Consider the following 20,376-nt stretch of genomic DNA (forward strand, 5'->3'; position numbering starts at 1 on the left):
CAGGTTTGGACAAAAATATAAACACTACACCAAAACAGGCTTTTAGCGACGTTTTTAGTGGCGTTTGAACAAAAAACGCCTCTAAAAATCAAGCATTAGCGGCGCTTTAGGAAAAACACCGCTAAAGATCCAGTATTAGCGGCGTTTTTTGGAAAACGCCGCTAAAAATGAACATTAGTGGCGTTTTTCAAAAAGCGCCGCAAAAAACCCAAGCACAACGACATCTTTTTTTTTATTTTTCAGGGCTTTAGCGGCGTTTTTCGAAAAGCGCCGCTAATGCTCGGGTCTTTAGCGGCGTTTTTGAAGAAGCGCCGCTAATGCTCGGGTCTTTAACGGCGATTTTGAAGAAGCGCCGCTAATGCTCGGGTCTTTAGCGGCGTTTCTTAAGAAGCGCCGCTAATGCTCTGGTCTTTAGTGGCGTTTTTGATAAAGCGCCGCTAATGCTCTATTTTTAGCGGCGTTTTTTGAAAAGCGCCGCAAAAAATATTTTTAAGTTTTTTGGGTACATTATTTAAAATACTATTATTTAAAATAATTTTTAAGTTTTTTGGGTACATTACTGAGTGTTTTTTAATTTACATATTAAATAATTTCTTATACACTGTTTTGCTTTGTTCATGAGCACTGCTTAGCTTATTAAATTAGATGCATTGTCTTTGTTTGGTCTTATATTAACCATCCATTGAATCTTAATGGTTGAATCTCTTGACTGTGATTATCTCTAAGAAGTATTAGAAGAAATATATTAATAAAAAAGTTCACAAGGTTAAAGTTTATAGAAAGTTATTCCACTTAAGAGGTAGACTGATCTCTAAAATAAATATTATTTTTCCATCTATCTGCTAGGCTAGTTACAGAACTGCTGAATTTTGGATTGAAATCCATTTCTTTAAAGAACTGCTAGAATGTCCCTTGAAAGTGCTTGATTAATTTTGCTATCTATGTCTGATTCTTGTTAATATTTGTGATTCCAGCTGGCATTGATAACCGTAAGTAGTAGATCTTCATAAGCATTGGTTAATTCACAAAAAACTTGCAGTGCTTGAGTGTATGAGGTTCATATAAGTGAAATAAAAAATAGTATAACTATCTCAAAGTTTTAAGTGTCTATGACGTGTTTGATATTTATATATTAAAAATATCTTATATAATCGTAAAAGAGATTGTATTAATTTTAAAATATTGAATTAATTATCATTATAGTTTAGGGATTATTGTTTATGGTTTATGGTTTAAGGGTTGGAGTTTAAGGTTTAGGGCCAGGTTTAAGATTTAGGGGTTAGGGGTTTAGAGTTAATCCTGCCATATTCATTAAATCATCCAAAAAAAAGCATTTTTATTTATATTTTATTGATGTTTTTTAATTTATATATTAAATAATTTCATATATAATTGAAAAAGATAAGATAGTATTAATTTTAAAATATTTAATTAATTATCATTATAGTTTAGGGTTTATGTGGTTTACGGTATATGGTTAATTTAATATTTAAAGCCAGTTTAGGAGTTACTATTTTAAGGTTTGGGGATTATATATAGATTTAGGGATTATGGTTTAAGGGTTGGGATTTAAGGTTTAGGGGTTATGAGTTAGGGGTTAAGAGTTAGGGATTTAGGGTTTCAAGGGTCGGGTTAGGGTTTAGGGTTTAGATTAATTAATTTTTTAATTTATATATTAAATATGTTCTTATATAATTGTAAAAGAGATAATAATAAATTTAATATATTGAAATTATGAGTATAGTTTATATTATGTAAGAGATATATAATAGATAGACTTTATGTATATTGAATGGTTAATTTAGGGTTTAAGGTTTATTTGAGATTTGTTAAATGATACAAATTTATACAATTAATTACTGCTTTTATATTTAAAAATATTTAATTTAAACCATTTGATATATTTGATATGGATATATAGGTAATTATTTAATTTGGATAGGACCAAATTATAAGAAAAAATATAAAATAAAATGAAATAAGAAAACTAAAATTTATAATATTATTTAATTCTTTTAAATATTACTTAAAATTTTAATAATTCTTTTATGTATAATTTATATGAAAGATACAATAATTAAATATAAAAAATATGAGAGCTTTAGCGGCGTTTTCAGCAAAAAACGTCGTTACTATGTATTAATATTTCTCAAAACGACGTCGTTTCAATAAAAGAATTTAAATTTGTTAGTGGCGTTTTCAAAAAAACGCCACAAAAGGTACATTACCGGCGTTTTTTTTAAAAACGCCGCAAAAATAATTTCACTTGGTGCCGTTTTATCCCAAAATTTCCCTCTAAAAACCCTAATTTCACTTTTAAAAATTCTCCCCCCATTTTATCCCCAAATTTCCCCCGTGAAACCCCTAATTTTCCCTCCTAAAACTCTTTTAACTTTGCAAACACGCCGTCTCTCTTGCTTTCTGTCCCTCCCTCCCTCCCTGCGACATTATAAAAAAAATCAACATATGCTGATAATGAGAAGATTTACTGGTTTCCCAGGCAAATACAAAGAGGTTACAACCAGTTTCTGGATTATTATCGGCTTTACTAGTAAAACAGGTTACAGAGGTTTCACAAACAGGTTACAGAGGTTACAGCGGTTACAACCATTGCTGTACCTTTGAGGTAAGAAATAAATCCCAGTCTGCGATTGAATCAGTATTTGGGATTATATTTTTAATTCACACTTATCTTTTTTTTATAGTAATTGATTTTTTATAGATTTTTAATTTTTTTAAATAGAATTTAAGAGAGACATCTGAAGTAATTTGGGGGAGTCTTCGTTTTACAGATTATTGGGTTTTGAGGGACGATAATGGGGAAGTTAGAAGGAAGATATCAGCAGCGTCAGCCAGAGCTCACACCAGAAAATCTCATCAAAGTTCTTCTTTTAAGCTTTCTCCAGGTGTGTTTTACATTAGATTTATGTTTCATTTGATCCATTCAAATTTCAAGCTTTTCTGCTGGCGGATCATGATTTTTTTTTCTCATTGCGTATTTGGTTGATAAGCAGATATGAAAAGAACAACCTTTTGAATTCATTGTATTTGGTCACTGTTTCGAAAGGATAAGAACAGATTGTTCTTTTCATTTCTTGGTGACTTTGTTTTGATTGGCTTAGGACTTTGTTCATTTAGACTTCCACTGATTTTATACCTCAAAAGTGGTAGCATTTTAGGTAATAGCTGTTGAATGAGTGTTTAAATTAAACCATTTGAGTAAAAGGGCAAAATGTAATCCAACTTTTAGTACAGGGACTTCCATGATACTTTTACCATAATTTTTATATAATTAAATATTTTTTTATCTCAATACAGATTGCACGCACACGCACACTCACAAGCATATATATATATATACACATACACAAAATACATGTGGGGTGGTAAAAACTGTTGTCCTTGTTTGGTTGTCGATTTCTAGAGGGATGATTCTTTTTTTTTTTGCTGTAACTATCATATTCTATTAATGTATGAAAAAGAGAATATAGTTTAAGTGAAAGTAAAATAGTAAATTAATCACCTACTTTTTCTTTTTTTCTGACTTGTATATATATACATATATATATGTTATATGGCAGGTGAGGAAAGAAAAATTAGGAGACAGAATTACAGCACTTCACCAGCTTGTTTCACCATTTGGGAAGGTATAAAAAACTTTAGATATTTGCAAGAAAAGAAAAAAAAAATATGTTTTAACTCAGTTAATTGCAATCATTTTGATGAATAGTTTAATTTCGGTAGATCACTGGATTTTTTATATTTTAAGTGTAGGCACATGTTGATCACTGGATTTTTTATATTTTGCTCCAGTATGAAGTACAGACATTCTTTGTTTCTTTTCTTTATCTAACACATACACTATTTTGTGCTTACTTTGAAGAGTGCAAAGGAGAAGCAATTCTTATATGATATTGTTGCAAATGGTTAGAATGGAATTGATGTGGATAAGTAAGTGAAACTTAATATACATGCTACACCACCTGCAGGTTCATGGAGACTATGCGAGTTTTGGGTGATGAGATCTGCTATCGTGCTAAAGACTGTTAGTATCATCTATTTCATTTACTTGCAAAATACATGTTTAGTTCTTTTAGTGTTTTTTTACTCCTTAATAATGGTAATGGGTGCTCTTGCTAGATCTTAGTATCCACAAGTTATTTGCTACTCGTGCTGATCTTTATCGAACTGTGTACACCCACTCTAAAGTGAAGGTATTCACAGAGTTAACTCTGGGTTCTATATTATCTCATTCAAACGTCTTTTTTACATTGTTATTTTTTCTCATCTTTTTCTTTTGTGTAATTAGTTGTGTAGGCTTCTTATATGAAGTGGTGAGGTCTGATTTCATTTTTATTCAGGATCCTTGTGAGTACTGGAAGGTTGGACAACATGCTTAGCATTCTTTTGAGTTGCTAAAAATTTGGAGTCCAAATGTATAACATGCTTTGCATTCTATTCTTTTTTTGAATCCAGCTAGATCACACAATAATCAAAACCATCGAGACAGCACCAGATGAAGAACTCCGAGAATCTAGAGATCCGATTCTGCACATTCGTAGGAGAAATTTGTATTAGGTGGAGAACTTCATTTTTGTGTTTTGATCATGGTAGCATGCAAACAAACATGCTATTATTATTATATCTAAAATGTGAAAGACAAAACATACGGTATACTGTGTTATTTTCTGTGTTAGTTCTGTAACCAAGATTTACTTGATTAAGAAAATGCATTGTATATTTTATTACCTTGCATATGGATCATTTATTTTAGTTTTGATTCTAAATTTTTATTTTTACTTAAGTGTTCTAACTTTTGGATTTTAATTGTGTTATTAATTTATTATTTTAAATTCTAAATTTAAATTCATTAATTTTTATATTTATATTTAGTTTTAAAGTTAAAATTTTTGTAGAAAATTTAATTTAAATAATATTTTTTTATTTATCCTTAAAACATAATATAATATTTATTATAGAAATAAATATTATTTGAAAAAAATTAATTTTTTTAAAAGACATATTTTTAGTGGCGTTTGTTTGAAGAGCGCCGCTAAAAGCCATGGTCTTTAGCGGCGTTTGTGGTAAAAGCGCCGCTAATGGTCATAGTCTTTAGCGGCGTTTGTGGTAAAAGCGCCACTAAAGGTCATGGTCTTTAGCGGCGTTTGTGGGAAAAGCGCCGCTAAAGGTCTTGGTCTTTAGCGGCGTTTGTGGGAAAAGCGCCGCTAAAGGTCTTGGTCTTTAGCGGCGTTTATGGAAAAAGCGCCGCTAAAGTTAGCGATGCTGTCATTAGTGGCGTTTTTAGCGGCGCTTCTCAAAGCGCCGCTAAAGGCCTAAAAAAGCGCCGCTAAAAGCCTGTTTTGGTGTAGTGAAACCCCTTTTCTGGGTCAAGCCTACCAGTCGGGCCAAAGAATTTGGTCGGCCCCGACCCATGGACACCTCTACCCGCCACATTACTAATGCACAAAAAATCAAGTCTTAGATGGCCTATCCTTCTCATCATCATCTCAGATCTATCGCCATCACTATAATCCATCATGATAAAACCCTTCGAGAATGGTTATTAATAAATTTGTCTAATGGAACTAGAAACAACGGAGAATCAACATCTTTATTCTACCCTATTTTTACATTCTCTATTATTGGACGCAAATTAGGTCCTGAATTGGGTTCTCTATAAGAGTATTTCTCTTGGTGAAGCAATTAACTATTCTTTGCCTTTAAGTTGTATTATTGATTCTTTTAGAAGCTTCAACCAATTAACTATTCTCCAAGTGCACCCTATACTCGTCAAGCATTCGTTGGATCCTTCTCATTATGGGAGTGTTGGATGTCTAGTAAGCTCTCTTTGAAGCGATGTATATACTCCATGAGATCTTCTCTTAATTTCCGATGCTTCCGTGCCGAATCAATCAAAGTAACATCCTTTTGGCTTTGCAACTCAACGGAATTAGGAATAAGGTTGACATACCAAGTGTATGCCTTCTTTGTCAAAGACAAATTTCTTTTAACTTCAAGTCATCGTATAACCCAACAATTTCAAGTTTGAATAGAAGTTCATCATGTGACTAAGGATCAAACATTTTAAGAACTTATAATATTTTAGGCTTATTTTCTTTAATAAAGCAGTATGATATGGAATATCTTTTGCTGAACATTCTTAGAACACATTATTCTTAAAAAAGGTTGGTTCATAATTATTATTTTTATTAGAGAAATATTATTCCAAGCAAGAGGGTCCTTTTACTCAAAATAAACAAAATTACTAAAGTGTGATTAGTAATATAATTCCATATTGGCCCCACAATAAAATTTAAATTTAAGGCCTAAAATTACCCTTTAAATACAGCCCAATGTTAATTCCAAGAACACAAAAATTATATCCAAATTCACTTGACATGTCTTGTTCCCTCATGCAAGGATCTCAAACAAGTTGCAAATTATTTCATATCAGGATATGGTTCTTGCTGGAAGTAAAAATGTTTTTATTTATCCAAAGTAAGCAAAGATTTTGCTCCGTTTTATGTAGTGCTGCAAGAAAAGACAATGGTTAGAATTACAAAGGCGAAGCCACCCTTGATGCTGCTAATGCTATAAACGTAATGCTTTTCAATTAACTCCAAAGAACTTGTACCATCGCAAGGCTGCAAACCCACATGCCATAACTGACTGGGAAAAAAAGGGCATTCAAGCACCCTTTAGAATATAACTCTCAACCCATGGTGAAAGAATTGGCCAACTTTATTCCAAAGAACCCCAAGTCCACCTTCAGCTCTAGGATTCTGCAACTTTATCATTCAATGCTTCATCCATTACGCAGTGCGGATGCATTCATTTCAGTTAACTACAAATCAAGTTGGTCAGTGCCCAGATGTATCCCATTAATAAATTCAGAAGATACCTAGCTCTACTTATAGAACAAACAAAAAGCAGTGCTCTAAGATGCAATTCGCGAAACTCTTCACTGTCATGGTTTTGCTTGTTCAAGCATCAACAGATGCTTTTAGTCTTTCTTCTAAACTCTGCGCAAAATCAAAGAATAAAACCTTGAGGGACATGATACCTTCCCATTAATAATGGAAAAGCCATGTTTATTACGGTTAAGAAGAACACCATCAGTTCAACCTTATCTACTTACTAACCTCAGTGCTTCATTGTATTTCTATATATTGATCGGAAGGTATATATGATTATACCTAGAACATATGCATGCTAGAACATCATCAAGGTGACAGATAAAAGAAAGAATATATATATATATATATATATATATGAAGGCAAAGGAACGTAGTGGAAATCAGAATCGGATTCCTGGATCAATCAAAACCAATAATAAATTTAATATATATATATATATATAGCAAAATAAGCCATCAAGAATAGCATATTATTTAGCTAGCTATAATAAATTAAAAAGGGGCAGATGATATAAACTGATCAGCAGCCCGAAAAGCCAAATCAAAGAATGAGAACTCGGTACTTTCACCTACAGTAGCTATGGCTATGGGGGAAGCAGGCAACATCACGTGCATTGCATTGCATGATCAGAATGAAAAATGGAGGGCGGGGATACCCTGATTTGATTGGCTGAAATGAAGGAACGAATAAAGTTAAAAAAAATATTGGATTTAAGAAACCCATCATTTCTAATTACCATTTAAGTAATATTATAATCATGCACAATCACAACACAATATCTAATACTTATTATCCATTTAGTACAAGTTGAAATAAAATTAAGAGTTGGTTAATCAACAATGGCATATGGTAGTATACATAATTATGGGTATGAATACCCAGCTTGCTTGCTTTTTGTTTTGCCTTAACACACTACATAGTATCTCCTATTTAACTAGTAATTTAATATAAAATAATTTTAAAGCTCATAGCCAATATCACAAATTTATAAAATACAAAAAATTAATTAATAAGCTACACATAATATCATCATAAACAAATATAAACGTAATAAATGAACCCCAAAAAGAGCACATATACCTAATATAATTAATCATTAAATAGAAAAAGGAAAAAGAGTTATACTTAGTTGTGTGTATATATATATATGTGTAAAAGTATCTTAGCCGAAATTAGAAGTTCTTACCAATGAAAGGCAGCCACGTCAAGCCCGGGAATCCGAGGCTCCATTAATTAACGGACGTTAACGAACCTAACCACAGAGCTGTGAGAGGCGTTAAAAAGGCAAGACAGAGAGAGATCCAACGGCTGGGAAGCACTGGCGGCAACTAACTAAAAGAAACCCATCCGGTCAACCTATAGTTCCCACCAATAATTGAAAGCCACTTGGATTAACACCATCCTCGGCCCGCGACAGCTTACAAGATCCAGCTGATTACCTGGAATCGCCGGTGGCCAACCACATAGCAACAAGGAACAGCAACAACTTTTTCCTTTTAATTTATAATTTTAATTTTATTAACTTTCTTTTTCATCGTCCAATTCTCTCTTTTCGACGCCTTTTGCTTCTCTCTCTCTACCTCTCTGTCTCTGTCTGTTTCAGGGTTTTCTTTCTCTTGGATCATCATCATCTTACAGATTACCCAAAGACAAAGCACCAAAGCATCATCATTTTCTACCCTTTGTGAGAGTTTCTTTGCTATTTTTTTCCTTTTCGGCTTACTCCAATCCTTGGAGCTTCTTGTTTATTGCTCTAATCATCTGGGTTTTTTTTTAAAAAAAATTTGTTACCTTGAATGAATATTCTGATGTTGTTTTCCTCGATTGGGTGGGAGTTTTTGGAGTTATGATCTGGGGTTCTTTTGGAAACATGAAATTACCCCAACTGCTTCAAGTTATTATAAAAAGAATAACCCAATTTTTAGATGGTTTGCTGGATACCTTCATCAAAGGTAATTAAGGGATTGGTATCATATTAAGTTAGGATTTTTCTTGTTTTGATGCTATCTGCGTAAGGGTAGTTTGATCTGGGAGTTGACTTCGATTCGGATATTTTAGAAATTTTCACAGCTTTCCACAACCAACTGGTTTTCTCAGATTTTTTTATTGCTTGGGTGATTTTTTATTAGCTATTTTGTTTATCCCTGGACCTTTGATTTTGTCTCAAGAAAATATAAGTTGGGATAGTTTTTGAATATTCAATCTTTTATTCGGCACATATCTGAGAAGTTGCTATAGAATTTGGTTGTTTTGGCAGAAGTTACTCCAATAAATTTATATAAAGGGGTTTGGCTTATTTTTGTTTAACTTGAAAGTGTTCTTCGAGGTCTTTGATTTATGGTTGGGAAAGGAATATGGCTGCCCGTATGGATTTTTCACCTCCATTTGCAATCATAGAAGGTGGTTACACTAACGATAATGTACCAGACATGGATAATGAAAAATTGGATAATGAAAAACAAGTCACTCTCGGGAAACCTCCGCGCCACCTCTCCATTATGCAACATTGTGTGAGTTCAGGGAGGCTGATTGCTGAGGCTAATTTGGTATGTTTAATTCCTTTCTATCTGACCCTTCTTTTCATCATTATGAACTGAGGAGCCTGAGCTTTAAGGACTTTCTACATTAGCATAAAATCTGAATGCAGCTTAGTTATTAGTTTAAAATGAAAACTCTGAAACATTTGTGATTCTGATGATATATGTTCTTGTCACCTGCATTTGTGCTGCATAACCTTTTGGCTTTTGACACTTTTAGAGAGAATAACTATTATCCTGTTCATATTTTGTTGAAAATCATCACCTTGGGAAAGGTTTTACATTGTTTTATTTGATGCTATAAAAGTAGTTTCCTGAATTGCTTTTACTAACTACTTTCCTCTTCTCTAGGAATTGGATGTTGGTATTGTAGTCCACAAGTCATCTTCTGATGAAAAGACTGAGTTTTTGCCGGTCTTGCGATCAGGAAGCTGTGCTGAGATAGGACCCAAACAGTATATGGAAGATGAACACATTTGCATAGATGATCTTATTGGACATCTCGAGACAACTACAAAAGTCCCTTCTCCGGGAGCTTTCTATGGGGTATGTTTATTTGAATCTACCATATATGACCTGCCAGATGTGGTTAATAAGTAATCTTGGTGAACCATCTTAATTTTCATTAGAAATAGCAAGTTTTGTTAATGCACTTCCTTCTGACTATCTGTCTTGATTGCTTGTCTGTAGTTAAAAACTCGTGTCCTGCTATAGCTTCTACTGAGATAATATAATATATATACCTTTGTGTGGTTAGTGTTGACAAGGTTTGGATGTGGTGTTTGAAGCATGTTCTAGGAAAACGGATCCTGAAGATATTATCCAGGCCAAAAGGAAAAATATGTAGAAACCAGCACATAGTTGTCTCTAATATTGTGAACTGCAGCCTGGTTTAGAGTAGCAATCCAGCAAGTTTTTGAACATTACAAGATCCTTTTTCCCTTAGATCTGCTGCCTCATTATAACTTGCTACTTAATTTCTAGGTTTAAGGTGTCTAAACATGTCAGTTCTATTCCATATACAATTAGCATGAAGGTGGTTTGGGAATCTTTATTGGCCATACTTGTGAATTGAACCTTGCCAATACGTGTGAACAGGTTTTTGACGGTCACGGAGGAACAGATGCAGCCATATTTATTAGGGAGAATATCCTTAAATTTATAGTTGAAGACTCTCATTTTCCAATTTGTGTGGAGAAGGCAATCAAGAGTGCTTTTCTGAAAGCTGATTATGCATTTGCAGATGCTAGTTCTCTTGATATATCCTCTGGCACCACTGCATTAACTGCACTTATTTTCGGAAGGTGAGTGACCCACTTATCTGCAATGGTAATATTCCATTTTGACGTTATTTCCTTAAATCCTCTTCTAGCAGCCTTTGTTTTGGTTTAAGATGATCTGAAATCCTGTGCGTTCAGTGATTAGTGCTGGGTTGAAACTGGAAATAATGTGTTATCAGGATATATTATGCATTAGTCAAACCTGAACTCAAGGTCTTCTTAGTAGTCTTTACTGTTCTGTATTCTGAAAGCCAGGAATTGGGTCCCTCTAAACTCTAATATTAGTTATCTTTTCAAAGGACCTTGATAATTGCAAATGCTGGAGATTGTCGAGCTGTGCTGGGAAGGCGAGGTAGAGCAATTGAAATGTCCAAGGACCACAAACCTAATTGCACATCTGAAAGACTAAGAATTGAGAAACTTGGTGGAGTTATTTATGATGGCTACCTGAATGGGCAATTATCTGTGGCACGCGCACTTGGAGACTGGCACATGAAGGGGCCGAAAGGATCTGCCTGTCCTTTAAGCGCCGAGCCAGAGCTGCAGGAGACAGACCTTAGTGATGAGGATGAATTCTTGATAATGGGCTGTGATGGGTTGTGGGATGTAATGAGCAGCCAGTGTGCCGTGACTATGGCGAGGAAAGAGCTGATGCTTCATAATGATCCTGAAAGATGCTCAAGAGAACTTGTCAGGGAGGCATTGAAGCGCAACACCTGTGATAATTTAACAGTGATAGTGGTTTGTTTCTCTGCTGAGCCTCCCCCTCGAATAGAAATACCACAATCCCGTGTTCGGAGGAGCATATCATCAGAAGGGCTAAATTTACTAAAGGGTGTGCTGGACTGTTAACTGATGAAACAAGCGAGGGTTGAACCAGATTTGTGCATGAATGCATTGGAGGGCGAAATGGTCGTGGCATTTTTCTACTGAGTAGCTGCAGCTGCCCCCTTCACACCATGGCTAACATTCATCCTTCATCCAGGGACATCCTTGTCGTGTAAAATATCATTCTTTTTGGTTTTTAAATCCTGTACACCTGAGATAACTCATGATGTAGCTCCGATTTGCAGGATTCATTGTTCTTCCTTTCTTTCTTTCTTCATCTGCTTACTCCTCTGTAAATAAACTGAATCTTGAGAGATATGTTCTAGCAGTCTTTCACTAAATCAAATAATTTGATATCATTGACCATTAATGGTTAGATAGTTATCTGGGTACCATGCCTAGTTTTTTACGTTGGAAGATTTTCCGTAATTACCATCTCAGAGTTCACCAAGCCAAGGAATACGCAATTATGCAGGCAGCAGTAGCTAAACAGCAGCTGTCGAGTCAAGTGTCGAAGAACTTTAGGTCATGATTGTCATGGTGTCATCTCAAGTCTTAATGGCTCAGTATACTGTCATGGTGTCATCTCAAGTCTTAAAGGCTCAGTGTACCCTCTGTGCAATTGGAAAAACAGCAACACTATTGCAGTGTGGTTCTTTTTACTGGATATCAATCCAGCAGCAATAACAAATTAAGCTTTCGTGTCAAACCATCCAACAAGGAGAAGGAAAAGTAATACACTACCAGTTTATTAAGCTATTAACGAGAAGAATCCAAGAGGTTTTACTTAAGAATCAAAAACAACGCAAGAAAGTGACTTGAATTTAGAAGTTGGAAACAGCAAATACATGGTCCAAAGAGCGAAACTTGGTTTCAAGTTACGGAAATAAGTCTCAATATGGTCCATAGAGCAAAATTTTGTTTCAAGTTACAGAAAGAAGTCTAAATTAAACAGTCGCATTTCAATACTGCAGCCACCATGGAAACTTTTTTCCATACAATCTCTTCTCCAGCTGAACCACAATAGTTATAGTTCATCATTATCGGAGTCTCTATCACTGCATACAAACAAGTGTCAATGTCAGAACACCAGAAACCTAGGAAAGATTGTCTGTGCAAGTGCCACAAAAGTAGGCTGTTCTTTTTTAGATATAAAACAAAGGTAGACTGTAAATCTATATAAAATAGACTTTTAGGATAGAGTCAGAACTGGTTACTTGGAAAGGGGGGAAAGAGAACAACAAATAAAATCAAGGATACCTTGACCCGCTGCAGTGCTCACTCAAGTCCTCACATAGAACTTTGCTTACATCTCCTTGCTTAACGGATCCTTTCTTTATCAATCCTGTTAACTGCATGGGTTTGATAGCAAAGTAAGAATCAATATTTCAGATATGCATTAAGCTCACAAGCAGGTTTGAAAACTCACCTCATCTTCAGTTTCCTCCAGTAACCTATACCAGAACAAATATAAACTAGGTTATTATAGTTGACATTCACAAATTATATTATATCAAACAAACTACTGGCGAAGAAATAGAAATTCATAAATGAGACATAATACAAAGAATAGTGCAAGCTCCATGCAGTCTCACCGTCCACAATAAGAGGATATATCTTTTGAGTATGCCTTAGCTTCTTGCTTATCTATCAATAAATTAAAATGCAGAAATAGGGAAATAATTTAGAACTTAGGAAACGATGGACTTTGGAAACAAAAAGAACTAGAAATTAACAGCATTTCTAAGAACACGATAAATATAGAGGCAGCCAGTATTATGAAAGTAAAGAAACAATGGCTTGGTGAATGGCTAGGAAGAAATACAGAAATCCTAGAGATATCAAGCAAAACCATCAGAGAAATAGCATATGCACATGCATAGGCAACTTTTGCCTCATATATATTAACAGTATATGCAGAAGTGTGAATCAAAGATCAAGTCCTTGCATTTTTGTGCACAAAATCAGATTAGGGGACTAATTACATCTGCAGAGAAACATATGATTTCAGCCTGTCTCTGATAGTGCTTATGATTGATCAAGGACTTCACCAGCCAGTTTTATTGTGCACCAACCATAATTAGATTATTTATACTTGCCACTTCCCAAAATAAAAAAAATAAAAAAAATTATCAGTACCAATAGTGAGGATGTCCCAATTATGCACTTTGATCCACTCACGTCGAGATGAATCTAACTGCAAAGTAAAAAATAGATATGAAGATATATGCACTTGCATGCCTGAATACAACATGTCATAAAGCATAATCAACCATAAAACAGGTATCAGAGAATATGAACAATTTACATATGAACACAGTAGTGAAACCTATAAATTTGCATGTTTTGCCAATGCTGCCACAAGTTCAGTATCTAATGCTACATGTTAATAATTATATTGACGGCACAGTTGCTACAAGATATAATAAATATCTGAAATTTCAAGGGAAACATAATATCATGTTTAAAGATGTGTTTCTACCACGAATAAATGCAAGTAAGAAATAGAGTGCAAGTATGAGCTACCTTTTCAAGAGTGTAATCTTGCATCTTTTCACAAAGTCCATCCAATAGCTCAACAGCTCTAAGCTCACTCATCCTAAATAGAAAAAGACAAAAAAATTAGCAAAGTTATCACTTGTACAGGGTCCGGGGAAAATAATCCATTGATGAAAAGTAAACACCCGTGCATGAGGTATCCATGCAATCTTTCATCAATCACAAAGGACTAAGCAGCAGCAAATATGCAGCACCCATCAATTAGGCATGTTTTAGTAAAACATTCCCTTCTGAAACATGTTACTCATATGTCATAATATAGCAAAAAAGCTATCATTTTGTGTTAGATTTTGCTAAAGAATGTCATTAGGACTCTTGTTAAGGCTAGTTAAGTTAGTATTAATAATAGTATTTTATTTTATTGCAATGGTAAATACTTGTTAGCAAAAACCTACTGGTACAAATTTCAACTGTTGTCAGAGCTGAACCGTTGGTGGTATCCAAAATGTCAACTATTTGTCATTGTTAAAATGTTCATTATCAACTTTCTTCTCAATTTTCAGACGAAATTTTTTAGGTTCTATTTCCCTATTAAAAAGTTTATGCTCATTGTTCAATGTTTTGCTTAATTCTAATGCTTCCTTTTATTACCATCGTTGATGTTTCACTTATTTTTATTGCTATTGTCTCATGATGTTCGTAATATATTCTTCAACACTAAGCCCAACACCAAAAGAAAGACCGGAAGCTCCGTTAATTCAATTTCTAAAATTAAGAGTTTAATCGAGACTAACTAGCGCATGCAAATCTGCAATGTTGGTTTTCCATGAAAATTATTATTACCTGTAATCAATAACCTTTCCTTGGCGTTGACCTTTCGAGTCCAAACGATGTCTCATATCCAAATGGTTCCTGGGTTTTTCCTACATATAAAAATTCTTGTATTAATTACCAAATTACAGCTCAATTTGCAGAAAGTGGCGTTGATTAAAGGTTTCTTACCTTCGATAGTTGAATCTCTAGCTCTGCCTGCAAATCATCGAACGAAAACAAAAATCAGCTGATTTATTTCATAAAGAGGGGAAAGGAAAAAGGATGGGATCGGTGTGGTTTTGATTGTGAGTGAAAGAGCATATGTTGATCAAAGGTTTCCATTGTTACCGCGACGGCATTACAAGCGGCACACTTGTCATCGATGCAAGCGGCGATGGACAAAATGGAGAAGATGGAAAGGAGCCACAACATGGGAGCTGCCATCTCTGGTCTTTTGTTCAATGTTCTCGAATTTTCCCTTGGCACGGGAACCGCGATCGTTGAGTTGAGTTACTTATTTTGAGGAGCCAAGGCTAGATCCGTGTTCGGGCCTTTTCTTTACAGCCACCAACAGGCCTTATTGCATGGTAAGTTATATTCCACCCCACCCCTATGAGCCGAACTTTATTCAAATGCAAGTATTCAACTTAAAAAATTGCAAACTGATCGGTTTAATTTAATGGCACAATAATAAAATTAACCCTTAATATTTATATTTTATCAATTTAGTCATTTTTTCTTTATTAAACTAAATTGACCTCAACCTTTTAAAAATGAATTGAATTGTTTTTTGTTTAAAATACTAACTAAAACGTTAAATTTTTAAACATAATAGCTCACATGATGATCATATGTACTTCATATATTTTTAAAAATTCATGAACTTTTTATATATTTTTTAATATTTTATAAATTTTAAATTATTTATTGATGTATCATATCAACATTAAGTAAACATAGGTACTTGAACTTAATCTCATGCTTAAATTTAAACATACTCCAAAATGTTTAAAATAAATTCCAACCTCAAAACACCGTCATTTTGTTATTCAAAATTTTAAATATTTAAGTGGTAAAAATCAAACTCAATTTAAATCTAAGTCACTTAAATAGAGGATAAAATGTGTCTTATCACATTCAATTCACGTCCTTCTATACAGGTGAAATTAGAAAAAAATTTAGGGGTTGAAATTAAATTGTAATTTTTACGATCAATTTCACCATTTTAATAGACTATATCTTATTATTTTTAAAGAATTAAATTATTTTTTATATTTTAGGGGGTAAAGTGTAATTTTACCTTTACTAATTTAAATTTTTAAAAATTTTATAGGGTCATATAAAAAATTTTATTTTAGGGGCGGGGCTTGTCAGCCTCCCTAATTTCGCCATATAATAATAATAATATCAAATAACATTTAAGCTAAAATTCAATTGAGAATTTGAATTTTTATTTATATTAATTATAGTTGATAATAATATTGTTTTCAAAAGTTGAAATTAGAGGATTTTACAAATGGAGGAGATATTGCACATGTCTAATGGTTTTACTTGCATGCTAAATTTCATTTAGATTTTTTCTATCATTTAGATTTTTTTAATAAAAATTGTTATAAATTGTAAATGTAGTGACGAAGTTGAAATCAAGTATAAATTAATGAAATACTGGTTTAATGATAAAAGTGTTTTTTAAGGAAGAAGTTTGAATAATTTCAATATTTTACATTCGGTTTTATCATATGTAAATTTTTGTGTGAGGTTTTTAATTAATTCTCATTTTGTATGCATTTTATCTAGATTTATTTTAATTTATATTTATATTTTGTTATTATCTATATTGTAGTTATTCATATCTATATTGTTTTTGGTTATAATTGTATTTGTATATTTTTTATTTTTAAATGACACTTAACCTTAAATTTAATCTTTCTCCTACGTTCAAATTGAAAATATCAAGCGCTTAAGGAAGCCGAACTTGTGTCTCTAAGTTGTTGCAATAAAAATAATGTTATATAAGCTAAGACTAATCAACCATATATAATAACAACATAATATATTATATTGTCTAAAATATATATATACAGATCAATTTTCTCTATAAGAGTCTCATTCGTCTATCCAAAATTTGTCTATTATGGAAAGGTGGTATTATACACCTATAACAAGATGCTATTATAGAGAGATAATTGTTGTAAGCTTATTATAAAATTCATATCATAAATTTCCATCAAATAAACAAAGTGAGAATTATGTTAAAAAAAGAAAGAAGATGGTGGGAATCAATTAAAACAATTAAAAGACGTTAATAGGTTTAATAGTTCGTTTTTTAGTGGTGTCGAAAATGGCGGTTTTGAAATCCCATTTTCGATGATTGAGGTATTAATGTTAATTTAAGTTTGGTCATTTAATTTTGTCAATTAGATAGTTAATTAAAGTAAATGGACTAAATTGTAAAAGTGGTAAAATTTTATTGTTATGGATTTTCAATTAATCAAATGACAAATTGAGAAATTCAACCAATTGTTAATAGCCAAACGGTGGTGGATGCATAAGTGTCATCCACAAATTTTGTTGATCAAGCTTAATATTAAATTAATTAAGATTTAGTTAAATAATTAAGTTTAATTAAACGTTAAATTATGTATTTAAGATAAATCAAAAAGAAATGAAAGGCATTTCTTATCATCTTTTCATTTCAAGAAAACAAAGATGGAGAACTATGTTCTTGTAATTTTATGTTTTAATGTCCCAAGAGCTTAATTTAGTTAACCTGTATCGATTTTGTAAAACTGTTGAAGTTTTTAAAAGTTGTTATTGATGAATGCTTGATGAAATTGGTGTTAAATTGTTAGATTTTAAGCTTAGAAATGAAAAGGGACTATTTTGTAAAGTTTAATTACTAGTTTTTGAACATAGGAACTAAAGTGCATAAATTTTCAAATTGATGTTAAAATTATATAATTTTAGATAATATAGGATTTAAAATGATTAATTTGAGATCGATTTCAAATCGAAGGTCAAATTTAAAAGATATTACAATTTCAGTTTTAGGGACTAAATTGAATAAAATGCAAAATTTTAGGAAACATTCAAAAATAAAATTGAACTTACATATGCATGTAATAGGATGTTATAAGGTAATTGGAATTGATAAATTGAAATGAATTATCATATAGATCGAGATTTGAATCAATCGAAGATAATCGAGGAAAAGAAAATTACAGATTAGTCCTTGATATTTCGTTTGTTGTTGTTTTTTCAGGTAAGTTCATGTGGGACTTACTATGTTATATGTGTTATGTTTGAATTATGTTATAATGTCAATTAGTTTAGGTTAATTGTAATTTGATAATGTTGGCATCTAAAGGACTAAATCGTAAAGTATGAAAAATATAGTTATTCTGAATAGATACAATGTATTGAATGCATGTGAAATCGTTATGTTATTTAATGATATGTATATGATGATATTAAAATCTTTGAAATGGTACGGAAACTATAACGATGCCCATGTGAACTTACTAAACGATTAAGATATGAATGACATGCCATTAAGGTCCAAACGGAAAAATGGATGGTTCAATCGAAAAGAATGAAAAAGGGTGTTTGATAAGGGATTAATACGGTGGCTTGAGATCCAACATATATTTCGAATTCTCTAAAGCTAGTGTTAGCAACGTCAAACTAAGCTCGTATGAGCAACCCTAGTCTGAAGCTAGTGTTAGCAGCCCAAATATGTCAACTCGTATGAGCAAATCAGTCTCGTGTATCCGAGTTCAATTTTCTATAGTTCCCTAGGCGAAACAAAAATGAAAATGGTAATTAAAAATGGAAATGAAATGATTGATCATGGATTGAAATGTTATATTTATAAATTGAGTATAGTTTAATAGTATATGTTATAATATGAAATGATTATATATGTATATGATTTTGGTATTATAGTTTCATATGCAAATGAACTAACATAGTGATTGTGTGATTGAATTGTGCATGAAAGTATAAGGTTGCCAAAAGATGCCATGTTTCTACCAATGTGTTTCAATTGCTAAATTGTTGTAATGTTAATGTAAGTTAAGTAAATTCCATATGGGCTTACTAAGCATTTAAAATGTTTACCTAGTTGTTTTCCTTTTTCTGTAGATTTTTGCTTTGCGAAATGTGTCGGTTGGATCACCTCTAAGCTCACACTATCTTGCTATTGACTCGATAGACTTTGCTCGTTTTAAGCTCGATTATGTGGCATATACATAGGTGTTGTTATATATATGTTTACCTCGAATGATAGTTGGACATAAACCTAGGATAATGCTTGATTTTGGATTGGTATTGGTTATATATACGTGTATGTATGTTGGTAATATGTTAAGCTATATATGTAGTACTTGAGTGTAAAATTTGGAAGTCAAATGGTATGTTTAAATGATGGAATTGAACGAATTTGCAAGTTTGGATGGTTTGAAATTTTCAAAAGTTTAATTGATAGGTTTAAGTACCTTATTGATATATAAATGTTTGACTGATTGAGAAGTTGTTGAAATGAAGTGTTTAGGTAAGCTTTGAATTGGTTTTTTGCAGGTTTTTAGTATGCTTTTAATCACTATTTGAGTTTGAGTTGGTTTGGGCATGAAATAAGTACAAAAATGTAAGTTTTGACATATTTGGCACTGAGGTATCGATACCCTAGATAAAGTTATCGATGCTTAGTGATTTTCTTCAAGTTTTTCAAACTTTGAACCTTAAAATGGTATCGATACAAAAGGTAAAGTATCAATACCTTGAAGAAAGTGTCGATACTTTAAGTCTGGTATAAATACTTTTGGTTTTAAATTGATTTTTTTGAAACATCAAAGCTCAAAATGGTATTGGTACCTAGCAAGAGTATCGATACCTATTTTGAAACTTTGAAAGCTTTGCAATTTGATCTTATTTCATGTTCGGATTAGTAAATGAGCTTTCATAAGCTCGATTGAGTCTCGAAAAAGTTTGTTTAGCATGTAATGACTACATGTGTGGAATATTCGAATGTTTGATTAATTTATTTACAGTGTTTTTTACAGTAGTTGCTCCGGAAACGACTATAGCATTCCCATAGCTCAAACTTGACGACCGGATCGGGCGATGAGTGTTACAACAGGTGCATGCATTATTACTTTTATGCATTTTTTTATTTTACATTCGTTCACATGATTAATTATAAAGTTTATAAATCTAACAAATTTAATTAATCAATATGAATTATCAAATTATATTAATTTTTATATAGTGGGTTACTAAATTCAACTAATCAATTTACAAGAAAATGTATTAATATATTAAAAATAAATAACTTTTTAATTTAAAAATAAAAAGAATTTAAATGTTGTATTCAAAGGTGGAAATTGGACGATGAAACATGGGTCCACACATGTAACTACCCTAGAAAATAGACCGCCACTCTCACGCCGGGCTTTTCGCTATATCACTCACTTACCCTCACCCACTGCTGTGTGCGTGCATCC

General features: G+C 32.6%; 2 protein-coding genes and 1 long non-coding RNA gene across 4 annotated transcripts; 2 read left to right on the top strand and 1 right to left on the bottom strand.

Moving 5' to 3' along the window:
• The first annotated feature begins 2,338 nt into the window (after nt 1-2,338).
• Nucleotides 2,339-4,748, top strand: LOC105783432 (uncharacterized). 2 transcript variants are annotated; one of them, XR_008196630.1, is made up of 7 exons: nt 2,339-2,626; nt 2,793-2,906; nt 3,582-3,647; nt 3,884-4,045; nt 4,141-4,214; nt 4,310-4,382; nt 4,477-4,748. It is a non-coding gene; the product is annotated as an uncharacterized LOC105783432 (long non-coding RNA). The 2 variants fall into 2 exon arrangements; XR_001130081.2 differs by having other exon boundaries at nt 2,350-2,626; nt 3,990-4,045.
• Nucleotides 4,749-8,442: 3,694 nt separating this feature from the next.
• LOC105783413 (probable protein phosphatase 2C 27) lies at nt 8,443-11,933 on the top strand. The gene is made up of 4 exons (XM_012608857.2): nt 8,443-9,464; nt 9,807-10,001; nt 10,554-10,759; nt 11,035-11,933. The coding sequence occupies exons 1-4, from the start codon at nt 9,273-9,275 to the stop codon at nt 11,585-11,587; spliced, it is 1,146 nt and encodes a 381-aa protein (XP_012464311.1). The 5' UTR covers nt 8,443-9,272; the 3' UTR covers nt 11,588-11,933.
• Nucleotides 11,934-12,290: 357 nt separating this feature from the next.
• LOC105783424 (uncharacterized) lies at nt 12,291-15,450 on the bottom strand. The gene is made up of 9 exons (XM_012608873.2): nt 15,224-15,450; nt 15,065-15,091; nt 14,906-14,985; nt 14,090-14,162; nt 13,703-13,760; nt 13,159-13,210; nt 12,993-13,017; nt 12,824-12,915; nt 12,291-12,621 (listed from the first exon to the last, which is right to left on the bottom strand). The coding sequence occupies exons 1-9, from the start codon at nt 15,317-15,319 to the stop codon at nt 12,591-12,593; spliced, it is 534 nt and encodes a 177-aa protein (XP_012464327.1). The 5' UTR covers nt 15,320-15,450; the 3' UTR covers nt 12,291-12,590.
• Nucleotides 15,451-20,376: the final 4,926 nt, after the last annotated feature.

This window comes from Gossypium raimondii, chromosome 1, assembly GCF_025698545.1.
Source record: "Gossypium raimondii isolate GPD5lz chromosome 1, ASM2569854v1, whole genome shotgun sequence".
NCBI classification, from domain to species: Eukaryota; Viridiplantae; Streptophyta; class Magnoliopsida; order Malvales; family Malvaceae; genus Gossypium; species Gossypium raimondii.